Source organism: Leptonotus elevatus, chromosome 13 (genome assembly GCF_054856555.1).
Source record: "Leptonotus elevatus isolate MCC_2025b chromosome 13, RoL_Lele_1.0, whole genome shotgun sequence".
NCBI classification, from domain to species: domain Eukaryota; kingdom Metazoa; phylum Chordata; class Actinopteri; order Syngnathiformes; family Syngnathidae; genus Leptonotus; species Leptonotus elevatus.
The window spans coordinates 13465902-13483114 of record NC_141251.1 but is presented as its reverse complement, the minus strand read 5'-3'; the positions used below and the strand labels follow the sequence as shown (position 1 = coordinate 13483114).

The window sequence follows — 17213 nt, the reverse complement described above, 5'->3', positions numbered from 1 at the left end:
TGGGGACTTCCCAGTTCCTCCAAAGACATAGAGGGATACTGTATTGCCTCATGCACCACTGAGGTAATATCATGACTTCAATCCAATACTGCAAAGTCGAACCCACACTATCCTATAAGTGCACACCATATAGTTGGAGAACATATTGCACACTAAAAAAGGAGAAATATAATCCTGAGTCTATTGTAGTATTAAAGACGTCATGCAATCATGGCCATAGTCAGCTATAAGTTATGCCGGGGTTTTTTTTCACTAAATACAGGGGTGTCAAACTAATTTTTGTCAAAGGGCCACATCGTAGTTAGGGTTTCCTTCAGAGGGCCATTATGATCAAATTATATTCCATATACAACAACCGGCAGTTTTAAAATCAGAAGCCCATAAAAACATTATTCAATTTTAATCATTTATTGATAATGAAACAATGCTTGCAATAAATATCACATGTTTTTTTTTTTTTTTATGAATACAATTGAAGCCGATGCACATAATTTGTGTTTTGCGGCCTACACAAAATGATGCGGCAGACCAGGTCTGGCCCCCGGGCCTTGAGTTTAACACCTGTGGTCGACATTATATGTCCCCAATTGGTAACCAAACTAATTTGATGTGAATCTAGTGTCCTGCACAAAGTCGAGTGGGCTATGCTCCAGGTCATTGTAGCATTGAACAGTATGCGAGGTAGAAAATGAATGAATGAAATTAGCTTTAATTTCATGTCAAAATTCAGACAGTACTGTAACAGAAAAATAGTTCCGAAAGTGAAATGAAAAGCTACGAGTGCTTACTGTAATTTATTTCATTGTAGCTGACAGCAAACACAGCACGTAGTGAAACACCAACTCTTAAGTAAAATCTTGAATAATAATAATAATAACAAAAGCCACATAACTACAAGTCTTGTGTGTTGCAAGAAACCAGTAGGAGTGTAAAATAAATACATAAAAAAGAAAGTGACATATCCTCACTTGCACTTTGGCAAGATAAATGACTGACCAACAGCTGTACTCCGTACCACTAACTCCAAGTAAAATTATTGTGCTATACTGCTCACTGTAGCACTTTAAAGGGCAAAGAATTGTATTTGGTAGCTTAGTCCAAATAGATGCCACACGCTTCACAGGAAGGCAGTTGAACCTTTTGATTTCGCCCCAATCAATGAACATAATTTAAACATAAATGTAAAAATATAATCAATTATGATGGGAAAAAAAGTATTATACAGACATAATTATTGTAAATTTATATTATTGAATTTCTCTTTACTGACAAACCGATGTTATAGCAGTGATTGATTCATTTAACAGGGTTTCCTCAGGTCATTAAATACATTAAACGTCATTAGATGGGTTTTGCTAAAAGTAAGGCCTTAAATGTCATGAAATAGCATACGATGCCCTGAAGCATTAGAAATTTAAATACAATTGATGTAAAAACGTTGTTGTTCATGCTTTATTTTATATACAACATTGTGCAAAGGAGTAACTACAATGCAATTTAGCAGTAATAAATGTGATAAAAATATAGTTATTTGTGGGGGCTGGTGACTAGTTGTAACTTACAATGAACAGATGGTCTGGAGTCCACAAGTTGCTTCATGTTCCAAATACCAATTGCTCTAAATTTGAAAAGAAAAACTTACTGTTTTGTCACCAATGTCCAGCATGAAACACTAATCCCACCTAGTGGCAGATAATTACCTCAACACAAATGTACGACTCAATGACTCCTTTTAACTGTTTAGTATTTTTTTTAACGTCAAATAACTTTATAATTACTTACTATAGAATGTACTACCTTAATAGTTGAAAAGATACAACCACATTTTTATTTGTTAACCATATTTGTCCACTTTTTATGTTAACAAGAGTATGAAAAATTTCAAAAAAATAAAATAAATATTTCATTGTATATATATATATATATATATATATATATATATATATATATATATATATATATATATAATTTTTATTTATTTTTTCTTGCGAGAGCTCAGTATTGTTCATTTGGTAATCTTACCGATTTGACATGTCATCATCATTTCTCTTTCTTTTAATTATTATTTCATTGTATTTTTTTTATTTTATTTCATTGTTTAATTAGAACAGATACACTATAACGTGCGATTAATGTGTGATTAATCACGAGTTAACTATTGAAATCATGCGATTTATTATGATTGAAATTTTTTAATCGACAGCCCTAATATATAAAACAGTATATACATGTACTGTATGTGTGTGTGCGTGTGCACAAGTGTGTATATACAGTACGACGTGGGCATTAAATTCGTTATAATTTGCATTAAAAAGCATTAAATAAAACTTGTTGATACCTGCAGAAACCCTGTTTGCAATGTATGCAATTTTTTTACAATCTAGTCCCCGTAAGTTGTCTGAAAGGAAAGGAAAAAATAAGTCTCACTACCTACAGTATGTCTCTGAACCTGGGTTAAAAATGTGCCCTGGCTACGGCCCCGCATGCAATATAATAATAGTTTGTCTGACTGTAGCGACATACTGTGGAGAGTCAAAAGAAGAAATTACCTTATCTCTTGTCATGAGTGGTGCACTATGCATTTAGTCAGAACAGATACTGATCCAAAATTCTCCAGGGGAAATCCGTCACATGGATGTGCAGCAGCTCCACGAGGTATCGCTTGCACGCAACTCTGAAATTACCGTTCTCCACAGTCCCTGGCACACGTACACTTTTAGGGCGAGAAGACTGCAGGCGGAGGAAAACATTTGTATGTTGCAACGAGGCTCATAAAAAGCCCAACACCTTTCATCATAAAGGGTTCACAGGAACTTGATTGTGCATAATTGTGGTTGCGGAGGACTATTTCTGGCCTCCATAATGTGTGAGCAAAGCAGCAAGAGTCACCCAACATCCCACTTGTCACATCCCTTTTCATTTGCCACATAGCAATTAGGTTGTTTTTAGCATGTAACACCATTTGTTTCAGTATGAGAGGACACTTTACAAAGCACAAACCGTGGAATATTTGCCTTGATAGATAAATATGAACTTGAGGATAAATATGAACTTGTTCTATCTCTTAAAACAAACAGGGCCATATATTTCACTTGGAATAACACAGATCAGCTGTATCAACACTCCTCCTACTGCAGCCAACCACCTCAAGTGGGAAACTGGAGTCTGAGAAACATCCATTTTGAAGAGACAAGGCAAGCCGCTGTATTTTTGGATGAGTCCAATAGGCAAACAATCATAATGCTGAGTCACTCAAAGTACAGTCTATACAAATGTCTATACAAACCTCCTGTGCTGGGCTAAACACGGTAAGAAGCGCTGACCTACAGTACATTTAGAACATAAATTCACATTTTTGTTCACTGAAATTGTATGAATTTATTCGCAACAGTCTATTCTCTTCATACCATAGAGTTTATCTTGGCTTCCAGTACATGCATGTGTAAGTGGATGTTGAGGTTGTTGTTTTTTTTTTTGCCAATCAGATTTCAGCCCCTATGTGCTGCCACGTCAATCTAATCTGCCCGGGGGGTGCTTCAGAATCAGTAGTGCTGGTCCATGTAACATAAACTATTTTAACAGTGGAACTGTTTCTTTAACCAATCAGATTTCAAATGGGCCAGCTGGCTGTCTCAAAATAACATCAACAATTTCTGTCCTCTGAATGGTTGGCGACAGTGAGCCAATTTTAACTCACTAAACACATCTGTATTGATCAACACACAATTATAACAATCATGGTATTAATCAGCATCTCTAGTGAGTTGCATGTTGTTATGTTGCATTTATTATAGTATTGATGGTGTTGCTGTTTATAATTGTGATGTGATAGTGGCCATATTAAAAAGTGGTCTGCCCGCCACTGACAAATAGACTTCATTAGAAGAATTATTGAACTCCAAAGTAAATGTATAATGAAACACTTTTTTTTTCAGATGACATTCGAAACAGCTTCCTTTTCAAATAATCTCACTTAAATGTTGTGCAGTAAAGAAAACGTCTGCATTGAATGCCTCGTGTTAGTGAGAGTCGCTTAACTTTGCACTCTCCAATAATCTAACCGCTGTTTACACTGGCACAGCTGTTAGCCTTGCCTTTGTTCAGCCGTCTGTGCGCTCCCTCCCTTTCCCCAGCTTGATAACATAATACCCTGGGTATGTTTCTACAGGGCAATAAAACGAGCAGGAGCCACTATCTGCTCTTTGATTGAGCAACATCAACAGCTCTAGACACAGTCCAAGTTGGAACACTTCAACATCACATTGTTTTTGTGCTCCCATACCGTATGTGCTTGAAAGTGAAAGTCTCGGGCCCTTGAGTTCTTTTAAATACATCACTCGCATTCATGTATATAACGAGCATCTATCTATCTATCTATAGCTTGCAAATTATCTATCTATCTATTAGGGCTGGAACGTTTTTTGAAAACCGATAAAGCCGATCGGTTTAATAGTTTCGGTTCAGTCCGCCTTTTTTTTGTCGGTCCCTTCATTCATTAATTATTATTTTTTTGGGTCCCCCCTCATGAGCGCAAACCCAACGTGGGGCTCACGATGCCGTGTGGAACAGTTCACAATTGACTTTCTGTAAGCAGAAGATCACACTTACCTTCACTTTCAAAGCCAAACAATGTAGGCAAGTCATTATTCCACTCACGTCCATTTTCCTACTGAAATAATGATCTTAACACAGTTTAGTCACAAATGCACTTAGTGTGAAATCTGGGCTTGTATAGTTGAACACAAAGCTGATATATTTGTAAATAACCTGTTGTATGAATGGAAACAGACTGATACACACAGGTTGGTTTTACTTTTTGCCATACAATTGAAGAGCAGTTATTTGTTATGCCTGCCACTATATGCCACAAGCATAAATATAATAATAATAATAATAATAATACAATATTAATAATAATAGTAATTAGCTGTGAATAATATACACTTTTACTTTTAACTCCAAGACATAGATTTTTCTAAAACCGAACCAAACCGAACCGTTTGAACCATTCCACCCCTACTATCTATCTATCTATCTATCTATCTATCTATCTATCTATCTATCTATCTATCCATCCAGCTGTTTAGTACTAGTTCCCTTCTTAACAAATGACATTTGGATAATACCGCAAAAGATTGATAAAATATATATATTTTTTAAAACATCTTCACAAAAATAAACACTAATTGTAAAATCATATTTAATCATTTTATGGTTGTTGTTTTTACTCTGTCACACTTTGTTAACGTCATGAAGATCGACTTCCTGTTCTCATTTGAGCGTTTAATGTCAAAGCATGCCGGTGAAGTCTTGACTTCAAGTGCTTTGTTAAAGCCACTAGCATGTGGGAGACTCAGCAGGTGAACCACCCTCAAACACCCCTGGTGGTCTCCTGAGAACTTAACTGCGTAAACTTCACAGAAATTAGAACGTTGAAACTTATTGTAGGCGATTGGACAAAATAATCATTGCATTTTTCAAAAGGGTCCAAAAAATGATAACCCGTCATATGGACCATCGACTCTACTTAATCTATGGCAGAGACAAGTCTGGCCGGTGCTGTGAGCGCTGAGTGTCAACTAGCAAACAGAAAGGTCTGTCTTTTTCCCGGCCTCTGGGGAGCGTTTATTGCGTGCACTCATTGACACACATACAGTGTGAATAATTCCAACTATGACACCCCCCCCCCCCCCCCCAATACAAGCATGCCTACTGTAGTCACTCTGGACTGCAGAAGTCTGGAGGGACTCTGTGTTTTGTTTCCATCATCAAAGCTATTGGGTTTGGGCTCTCCACCTATCACTCAGCAACGCTCATGGCCACTTGGACCCTGAAATTTTACCCCGGGCTGTTGAGAGCAGCGGGTGGAGGGGCCAAAGAGACGCACGTCTCCTTGGTCTTGCTCTGCACGGCCGGGGGTCACTCGGCCATTCTTCTGTTGCACAAAAGACTGCTTCAAGTGCCTCTGTGACAATGGCCCTTAGATCACTGGAGCGTTATGATTACTGGTTAACGTGAATGCACTCTGTATTAATTGAGCCAGACTTAATGTGAACTTTTTCGTTTTGGGTTGGCATAGAAACAAGGTAGTAATGTCCAGTAACCATGTCTAAATGTTTATGGTGCCCTGCATTAATTCGATTTTTATTTTATTTTTGCAAAGGACACATGACTAAGGTTGGGGCTCAACGTGAGCCTGCTAATGAGAGCAACCTCTCACTTTCAACTCCTCTGCAAACATATTGTCATTCACAAGCAGTCCATAATGAACATGCTCGAACCGCATGTACACAAAAGGAGTGCTTCGTGATTTCCCAAGGCAAGCCTTTAACTTTGCACAAAGGAATGTCAGAATGCTGACACAAAAGAGACCAACCACCCATAGCATATAAGGCATCAAGTGAGAAGAGATTTCACAAACTTTTCATCCCCCCCCCAAAAAAAAAAGTTAAGATTGGACACTATTTTGATCAGGCAGCATCGTTGCCAAATTTTAGCTAAGGACTGACAATGGAGTGAGCCTCTTGTCTACTGCAGAACCCCCCCCCCCCATTTGCACTTATTGTGAGACTTTCCAGCGGTCCGGCTTCTTTCAGCACTAGTCAAGTCAGCCAGTGACAGACGGGCACCCTCATGTCAAAACATTGTCTACTGCTGCCAGTCTGCAGCAACCTCAGACAGCAGGCAGCCAGCCGCAGTTACACTCTCAAAATCTATATCGCTGACATGTGCACGGATTCATCCCAGCACATGCTACATATGCTATAAATGTAACAGCTCAGCCATCAGTTTAATACATGCATGCGCTGGACAGAGTTTTTTTTATTTTTTTTTATATATAATAAGAAGAGTATAAATCCAAGCAGTGATGCCAGTTTGCTGCAAGATGACACTCCTTCAAAGGCACATGAGGCAGCCAACCGTGCCAGGTTTCTTTTCTGACCCGAGCTCACGAGACAAAACTCTCTTTCTCACATTCAAAGCTTTAAGTGTTATATGTGGTAAATGACATACATGATTTCAGTGCAGCATAACTAAACCGCTGGAAAGAAGGGCATTATCAACAACATTCCCATGTCTCAGATCCAGCGCAGTGGAGCACATAATCAGTAGCATTCAAAAGATGTACTCATAAAAACTGATTACATGGCCAACATGGTCAACTAAAGTCAGACATTTGTATCTGGAAAATAACAAATGTTAACTGAATTTGATCTAAAACAACAACAATATTGCAAGTTTATCAGGCAGTGATTTACTGGGGTATTTGCTCTTTAAAATAGTTTCACAAATGTCTTATGTGATTACATTTGGTGTGAAGTCTAATCAAATTCAGTTGTGTCAACAAGATTATTATTATTTTTTTTAAATATATACCAAAGCAGAGTAAGCGGTGCTTCAACTATAATCTGAGGAGCCAAACAGACATTTTTGAAAATAATTACACACTGCATTATGTTGAGGTATGTACGACACCCACTTGTGCACTGACTGTGTACTATTTGTCATGCTGTGTGGAAAATATTGCGGTTACTGACAGATTTACAACTAAATTATGCTGCTTTTAAACTTGTGGCGAAGACACAAAAAAAGAGGTGAAGCACTCCTGTTGCACATGAATCGATTGTGAAATAACATTTAAGCTCAATTATGAGTCTCTCTAACATAATACAATGATTTGTAAATCATTTACAACTTACAATATATTCAATTGAATACACTACAAAAACAAGATATTTATAGTTCAAACTGATGAGCAAGATTTTCTTTTCCTTTTTTGCATGTATTTTCAATATGTCTGCGACATGTTCTAAACATGTTAGGGACAGGATGAAGAAAAGACTGGGAAAGTTGAGAAATACTTAAAAATCACCTGCTTGGAATGTTCCACAGGTGAACAGGTTAATTGGAAACATATGAGTGTCATGATTGGGTACAACAGGAGCATCCCTGAAAGGCTCAGTTGTTCACAAGCAAGGATGAGGCAAGATTCACCACATTGTGAAAAACTGTGAGCAAATAGTTTAGGAAGGTTTCTCAACGTGCAATTGCAGGGAATTTAGGGATTTCATCATCTATGGACTTAAAGCCATGAAAAGTGTGCTGTGGTCTGACGAGTTCACATTTCAATTGTCATATCTTTGGTTCTATAACATTAGAAATTGGATACAGCCTTTGCTTAAGTCCAAAAATTCAAGACAGGAACACTCTTGAAAAGCAATGCAAGTATACAAACGGCTAAGTAACAAGAAATAAAATCATCAGTCATCAGTGTCGTTCTTATGACGTGATCACATGGTCACATGGGCAACGCAGCCAATCGGATGTGTGTGAATGAAGTGGAGAGATTCCTGTATTTACCAGGCTGAAAATGTTGGCATCCCTATATATATATATATATATATATATATATATATATATATATATATATATATACACACACACAGATTGGCATGTAAGTCAAAGTCAGATAACTGCATTACTCTGTTGAAAGTTTACTTACTGCTCTGTATATAGAAGTTTATCAGAGTAGATTAGAGTTGAATACTTCGAGGCTTTGGGAAAAGAATGTACCCTAATTAATGTGTGCATGTTTTGCCACACACACACACACACACATGCGAACAATGCATTTGTTTCGCTGCTTTAAAGAAAACAATTCAACATCCGGAGTAAAGGTGCTTTTAGCTCTAAGTTTTCTTTCCTGCCAACATTTGCACTGACATCCTCATCAATCACTCAGCAGGCAAAGCAAACGACCATCATGAAGTTATTTTAAAGAATGCCAACCTTCGCTGGTGATTTACATCATGCGCCGCCGGAGCCTTTACATTAACAGCCTGACCACAATGAGGATGGAAATGGGCTCATTAGTTTAACATTAACAGGTAGGTGACACGCTCCAGTGAGGCGGATTCGCAGCTTTGGCTTGTTTCTTGTAAATGAATTGTTGCCGCAATGTTTCATGATTGTGGTGGTTGCAGCACAAACCGAACATTGTCTGTCCCTCGGTTGATGATTTAACTCATTTGTTTGACAGTAACAGTTGACATTAATCTAACTTATTACTGTGAGGATGTGAGTCCACATTTTCTAATGAAGTTAAGTTCATTTTCCTGTTATAAAATTACACACAAAAATGCACAATGTTTTGACTGCTTGCACAATCTAATGAGATTAAATTAAAGTGGAAAACAATTCTAATTTTGCTAGTAGGATTGACAGTCAAAGAATGATTTATCTAATAATATTTAACAAAATTTACGGTATCATGCTGAGAGCAATGTTATGACTCCTATTGGGTAGATCTTGGTATGATGGGCAGTGCAGTTCGACACCGCTGCAATCTACAACTGCAACAATAAAAGGTGGTAGTAACGTTGTGGCCTCTTGTGTATGATGGAAAGACAAGCACTTTCCCCATTGTGGCTTTCTATCTGCAAACTTCCCCAAAAATAACATCAGTCCGACCTGCTCACTCAACACGGAGATGATTGGACATGAAAACACATTTCAGCAAGCAAATTCCTGTTCTATCTCAAGACTTATTCTTGGTGCATGAGCCCACTTTCTATCCATGTGTGGGAGAACCAGCAGATCTTATTTACTTTAGAGAAAAGTGAAATGCCTGGGTCGCCTATATTCAAACTGACAGGCCCATTTGGAAGCAATCTTGAAATGTGTCATGGAAAAACCACGACGTCATGGTGCAGAGGATGTCAGATGTCGCCAGCATTAATATTTTCCTCAGAGGCTGGCAGTGATGGTAGATCCGACAGGGATTAAGTACATGTTATAGTTCCTCCCTGCATTCCATTGCCCGTTCGTTTTACTTTGAAGCGGGAAGACTAGTTTTTAGTTTAGTTTAGTTTAGTTTACTCGCGGCCATAATCGGCCCTCGCTATTGTCATTCACGTTAACGAGCAATTCCAGAATCCACTCAAATCGGTTACTGCTTTTACTTTTACCAACAACAAAAAAACGCTTCAGTGCAACAAATGAAAAATCTAAAAAATCGAATTTGATCAAAACTAAATAGTAAATGGAGTGCACTTAAATAAAGGGTGAATGGTTGTTTTATCTTTGGTCGCATTTTAAATCCATCCCTGTCATGTTGTACTACCTTGTTGTAGCCTTGTTGCTAAGCTAGGTCGTCTTTCAAGTCCGGCCAGCATCCATGTTTGTAAATTTCCTTTCGTTTCTTGCTAGGATGGTGTGAGAGGCCAACAACGAGATGTTAAAGAATGTGCAATCCCCACGTACAAAGAAGGAAGACGGGGAATCCTATTCAAAAGTTTGCCTGTGACGCGATATACTATGACGCATCCTAACTCGAATGGGAAAATAATGATTCAGTGTTCGTTTTTAACGACTCAATTCGAGTCACCACCGATTCGTGTCGACAGTCAGTCAGACAGCTGATTCATGGCTGCATTAGTAACATAACTGTGGCAAAAAATCAGGGACAAAAGAGAGGAAGACTTTTATCAGTGTCACCTCCTCCAGATAGGAAGTTTAGCTAATTGACTGTATAGTCACGTTAAGTCAATATCCTGTTTGAAGAGAGCTCTGTTCTCATCCACTGAACCTCAGAGTAACAATGCTTGGCTCATCTCACTCAGATAGATAGTGTGATGTCTCGAACCTCTCAGCTTGAAATGACTGTCCTGCCATCAGTAATTTTGTCACATTTGCCAATTATGTTCCATCTTTTGGCACACACACACACACACAGGTTTGCTGATCACATGATGACAAGGACTTGTTGAATGAAGCGTTGTTGGCTCCTTGGAACTGATTTCCATGATTGGTAGGCAGGGATAATGCGATTTGGAACCCCGGCCGGGCCTCCGCTTCCAAAGCAGGTTCGAATGCATCTAACATTTAAAGCTGCAGTCACGTTTCAGTTGCAGTTTCAGTTGCTTCGCCAACGTATTTTCCAGAAATGTATCTTTTATATTTAGTGTTGACCGGCGACATTGTCACACCGTTGCACTGAAAATATAGCCAAAATGACGGATCAGAAATTATGCATTTTACCTTGTCTCCCATTCGTACAAAGCTAATGAAACAAAATTATTTTTGCATTTCTGTAACAGAAACTAAACAATGATTATCTCTTCTCAAGATTATTCTTTTTTTTCCTCACTGGTTATCCTTCAAAACAGAATAAAAATGTTCTAGAATCACATTGTGGCGATACGATAGCATAGATCATACATACTTTCATTATTGATTTTGTAATATGGCTTGTTGGAAAATACTTCAACAATCTGCAACAGTAAGTATGAGGACAAACTGTCCCATCTCCAATTGGTTACATACAGTTTAACCTAAGAATATAATACATCAAATACAACAAATGTTACAATTCTGAAAAATAACCTCAATATGTGCGTTATGATTAATCTAATGTAGTTAATTTGAAGCTATGTTCTAAAAGAGATCATGTTTTTTCAAGTGTGACTTAGGTCTTTTTTTTTTACTCATTATTATCAGTCTCATTTTCCTCAAAATAGCCTTATCGTTCATATGCATTTTCCAAAAAATGACTTTCTTCTAAACTGCGGAAATGTCTTTGCTGTTAGGGAGTATTGTGCTACTTGTTGCTATGCCTGACAGCCAACAAAATTGCCTTCATGTGAACAGTGATTTCCTTTAAATAGCATTAGTGTACACAGCTATTTTGTTTTACTCTGGTGTGGGAAAATGTGTTTTTAAAAATATCCATGCAAGTGTGGACATAGCCAGAATAACATAAATGATGACCCCTTGGGAACAAAAAGGCAAAAACAACTAGAATAAATGCGACGTGCGTGAGTCACCGACATCACCCTCACAGCAATTAAGTTTACTTTAAACCAACTAACATCTAATCTTCTGCTCTCAACCTAACCCGCTGAACTGTAATCCCATTTTTTCAAACCGTCCCATTGCAGCTGGTCACTCTATGCATTAAACGCATAAAGGTTATTTACAGAAACACACAGTATGGGTATAGGTCCATGACAGAGGTGGCAAATCCAGGTTCAGAAAGTAAAAACCATGCCACAGTTTGGCTTTAGCCCCTTGTGCTAGCTAGCTAGCTCCTCAGCAGGTAACTGAGCACCCGGGGAGCTAGCTAGGGATCTCGCTAGCTATCACCTGGGGCTAAAGACAAACTGTGGCAGGGTTTTTACTTTCTGGAACTGGATTCACCACCTCTGGACCATGTCTATTAAGGATCATCATTAGATGATCTGAAGTTACCAAGAGAGTGGCAGATTATTACAACCAGTGATTTGGAAACAGGAACAATTCTAACAGATTAATAATTAATATTTGTAATTGCTCACTTATTTGTTTTGGGAAAAACAAGTTCAAAACGAATATTCAGGATAGAAAAGGGATTTACTTGGGTTTTTAAAACCCCAAATAAAAAGTAGATTTGGGTTTTTGTGCGTTTACATAGCCTTTTAAAACCCAAATATTGCCAATATTCATGTTTTGACTGCATGTAAACGTAGTCATTGTTTAAAGCGGGGGGGATGGGGACATCCTGTGAGTACCTAATCCACCAAACTCTTGTTCAGGTTCCGAGTCTGAATTCAGACAGGCTTCAATGCTTGGCATGGCGACGGGATGGATTGCAAAAGGCTGAGGTAATTGGATTGGAATACGGCATTGGGTGTCAGACAACAAAAGATATCCATCTCCCTTGTGGTTGTTCGGCTCTTTTGTCTGCGGCTGGAATGTATTTGCTCATTCACGCTAGTCTTCCGAGCTCAGCGAGGACAGAAGGACGGTGGAGGGCCACCGGGACGGGATCAGTCTGGTGGTCTCCCCTGCGTGGCCCGGGCCACAGTGCCTGTGTGAGGATTCGTGAACCATGGGTTTCCCCCCACCACCCTTCCTCCCAAAGCCCAGGGGTCATTTGTGTGATCATTACCATAATCACATTAAGGCTGCAGGAGATTAGCACCATGGCCTCAGAGGAGAAACCCTCATGCTCTCCACCGTGCTTAACTGGACACTGAAAACACTGCTTGGCTACCTGACTTTGAAGTAGATGCTAGTTTTTTTTTTCTTTTTCTTGTCATTACAATTATTTCCTTGTTATATATTGTAATATTTTTCCACATTGATCTCCACCAACATATCTCCTCATCATCATTCCAACATAAGCATCACCTCTGGGCAGGTCATGGGGCCGTAACGCACACACACATTCTAGACTCAAATCTGCTTCTGCTGCCAAGGGAAAAAAAAAAATCCCCCCCAGGGGTAAAAAACTTCTTCAATTAACCCTAATTACCCAGGCGGAGTGTTTCAATGAGCCCTGTAACCTGAGATGTCTATCAGCTCAGGCGGCCAGTGAGGAAGCGATACCTTTCATCTTGAAGTTCAACCACAGGAAATGCCGCATTTAGATATTGACAGCAGTGATTTCAAATGATGGAATGAGCACACTGAACTTTGAATTCACATAGCCTAGGTTTAAAATAAACATACAAGCTATGGCCAATAATAAACATTCACAAATGACAATATTTATTTTATTTTTTACTGTATGAAGCAAAACAAAGCTGCTCTTTTGATGGCAAAATACAGATTACATCATGTTTTTATGGAGTCAAAATGTTGAACAATAAAAAATTGTGAGGACTATAATGCCGGAGGATACAGTACAGCAATTCATAGAAACATTCAGCTTCGGACCCTGCAGATTTCAAATATATCAAACATAAACTGATAATTATTTAATTTTGTTCTTGTTTTTTTTCCCCACGTATTTTCTTTATTACCTTAGATAAAGTAGCAATAATTTTTTTTACTGCATTAATGGCAACATTATTTACACACTTTATGTGATTCTTGAGACCGTTCGCAGCTTCTGTGGTAGAAATGTACAAAGCAGATGTGTGAATCGGTCATAAAGAGCATTAAAGTGTGATGGTGAAACTCGACATGGTTACTGATTGATACAGTCCACCGTAGCTGCCAACTGTGTTTCCGTTTTTGTGACCCATTGACTGACCTGTGTAATTGCCTCACACAAATCACTAACCACAGGGTAAGAGGGGGTTTCCATCTTCTTGTCTGTGAGTGTGTAGGCTCAGTTTGATCCACCTCACAGATGAACTCCTCCAAAAGATACACCTGGCCGCAAATGCACTTCTACAGAATGGCTTCCGGGAAAGCAGAAAGGTTGCAAAAATATCTTTCACCAATTATTTTTCTATTGAATGATAAATGTCTTTATTCTCTCCAGTTGAAAAATATTCCAAAGAGAATTTTAGTGATAAAATGTGCTAGAAAAAAAAGCAGGCATTCTAATTATTGTAGTCATGGAATTCAATGCATTTCATTCAAGGCTAAAGATGATGAGGATACTCTTCATTTATCAGAAAGTCCTTCACACAGCTCCTGCCCTTGATGCTGATTTCTTTTACAATGCAGGCTACAATCTTGGTTACAAAAGAGTATTAGCGCCACACAGAATTATTATTTTTTTAAATAAAATTTAAATCACAATCTTACCTGAGTAAAGTAGTACAGAGAAAAGTTGTTTATTTTTTTTGCATTAAAGTCTGAATTTTCTGAGAATTAAATTAAATAATCAGTATTTTTGGTATTTGGGACGTCAAAATCAAATTATTATCAGAATCTGAACTTTGAAGCAATTGTCTAAATGTTTTGTGTCTGTTCTGGAGAAAGAACTACACGGATTTGGGTGTCACTGTGTATAGCCTCCAATACGAGTTGCTGTTTGTTTATGAAGTTGTCCGCAAATACTTTGGGGGCTGCTTCCATCCACAATCCGAGGAGACTAAATCCATCAATGCAGCCATTTATTTCAATACCAAACGGTTTAAGTTTATTTCAATCCAAAAATCATAATCATAATCTTTAGGAACTCCGATGTTGTGCAGTCGCAGCTGGAGATTACATTTTTGTTGTTATCTTGAAAATATACGACTTATCCTAAAAAATATGCAACTTTTTTTCTCTAAATATTATGACTTAAATCTGAAGAATGTATAACTTTATATTATGATGTATACACATTTATTCTTAACAATATTCAACTTCTCATGTCAAAACATATAAGACTTTATTCTGATAATATGACTTGACTCTTGAAAATGTACAAATATTCTCGTAATATTATGATCATCTTGATATACATTTTTTTCTCTTGAAAATGTTGGCCCTTTAATATCACAACTTTATTCTTGAAGCTATATTTCCCTATCCTGAAAAAACATGCAACTTTTTCTTGTAATATGACAACTGCAATCTCCAAAATATACATTACTTTTTTTCAAAACATACTAGCGTAAAACTGATTTACGAGTTTAATTTGTTCTTGCCTGATTAGAAGTGATTCTCAAAGTGAGGTACGAGTTCCACTGGTGGTACACAAACTCCCTCTAGTGGCACATGAAAGAATCACTGAATTAATTGCTCAAACTATGCATCCCAGACTAACCAAAATAGGTTGTGCAAGCAATAATAAATACATGTCATGTAGATAACTTAACAACATATAATATATGTGTGTATATACTGTATACATATAATGTGGCAAATGAAATTGATTATTACAGTATTAAAAATACAGCTCTCATGTGTCACATTTCAGCCTCCAAGAACACCACTTGAGCAAACACATTGCGGTTTTCAATGTAATCAATGGCCTATTGGCCTATTTTACTGTTTCATGAGCACAAACAAAGGAAGTTAATGTAAGTCAATTTCTTGTGGCTGAACGTGCCTTAATCTATGCCATTTAATTAAGTGAATGTATTATTGTCTGTGATAAACTAGGCAATATCTGAAATTGCACACTACGAGTCCCATTTTATTTTCTCAATCTGATCTTCATGCTCTGATTAAAAATAAAATAATAATAATGATTAAAAAAAACGAATCAGAACCAGTTACTCAGTATTTGTGTAGATGAATTGTTTTTAGGACTTTTTTTTTTTCACGTGTGACTCTTCTGAAGCATTGTAACAGTAGTCTGGCGTACATTTTTTTGTCTGCTCCACCCACCTCTGATGGTTTATAATAACGTGTTCGTTTAGAAGCGCCAACCTTGGCGGTTTGTGAGCTTGGTCGCCGTAAAGGCGATGGGGCGGGCCCTGCGTGTCGCTCATGAATATGTTGAAGGTGGAGGAAGGCCGTGTAATGCACATACACGCTCACACACGGACACAGACACTCCCTCTCGGTTGAACTTGTGCAGGCTGCTTCGCTCTTCTCACCAGTTCTCAGTCAAGTCAGTCAGTGCGTCAGTGGGGCAGTCAGCAAACGCGCAGCGCCGCATGGCTTGTGTTTGCGCCAACTTTCCTCACTAACAAGTGGAATCTTGTCTCCACCCGACGAAGAAGGACGAACCGCGGGACACGGCGAGGGAAGTGGATCCGGCGCTCGGCTTGAATCGTGACGTCTTTCTGGCGTGTCGTGCATGTTTAAATCGGAGCGCCGTGGTGCCGAGTGTCGGCCAGACGTGTAGTTCGAGCAGCGGCCACCTCAGTCCGCAGGCATGACTTGGAGACGGGTCGCCGTCCTTGCTGCCTTTTTACTCCTTTTTCTCCTAAAGGTACGTAGAGTGGGGCTCTTTTTTAAAAAAAAATGTTTTTATGGCGGGGGTGGGGGGCAAATATGCGTGGGAAGGGTCACGCGGTTCAAGCTGCGTTGATCGATTTTCGCTTTAATGCGGCTATGCTAACATGACATAACGCGCACGCAAACAAAAGTTTGAAAACAACACGGTACCTTTTGAGTGCTTTCCCCGCACTGATCTAATATGTCGCTGCATTGACTGCTCTGTCGTCAACAGGTGTCCGATGGATCGGGACAGTTCGAGTTGCAAATCTTGTCCACGCACAACACGAACGGAGAGTTGCTGAGCGGCGCGTGCTGCCACGGCACACGGAGCACGGCGGACACCAAATGCACGAGGGGAGAGTGTCGTACCTTTTTCAAAGTTTGCCTCAAGGAATACCAGTCGAGGGTTTCGGCGGCGGGGCCGTGCAGTTTCGGAATGGGATCTACGCCTGTCCTCGGAGGGAATACCTTTTCTTTTAGGAGCTCGGTCAGGAATGACAAGGACAGGATAGTTTTGCCCTTCAGCTTTGCCTGGCCGGTGAGTTGAAGCACACACACAAAAAAAAACGATGTGGATGGGGGGGGGGGGGGGGGGGGGGGTTTGTTTACAAGGCAAT

General features: G+C 38.8%; 1 protein-coding gene across 2 annotated transcripts in view; it reads left to right on the top strand.

The window, feature by feature from the left end:
- Window positions 1-16116: 16116 nt before the first annotated feature.
- Window positions 16117-17213, top strand: part of jag1b (jagged canonical Notch ligand 1b) — a 34710-nt gene continuing 33613 nt past the window's right edge. Inside the window, exons 1-2 of one of the 2 annotated variants that reach the window (XM_086093283.1) lie at window positions 16117-16588; window positions 16829-17134. In XM_086093283.1, the coding sequence (XP_085949409.1) occupies window positions 16532-16588; window positions 16829-17134 (363 nt within the window). In that variant the 5' untranslated portion in view covers window positions 16117-16531. The remainder of the gene's footprint in view (window positions 16589-16828; window positions 17135-17213) is intronic. The other variant, XM_086093282.1, reaches the window with a different exon arrangement.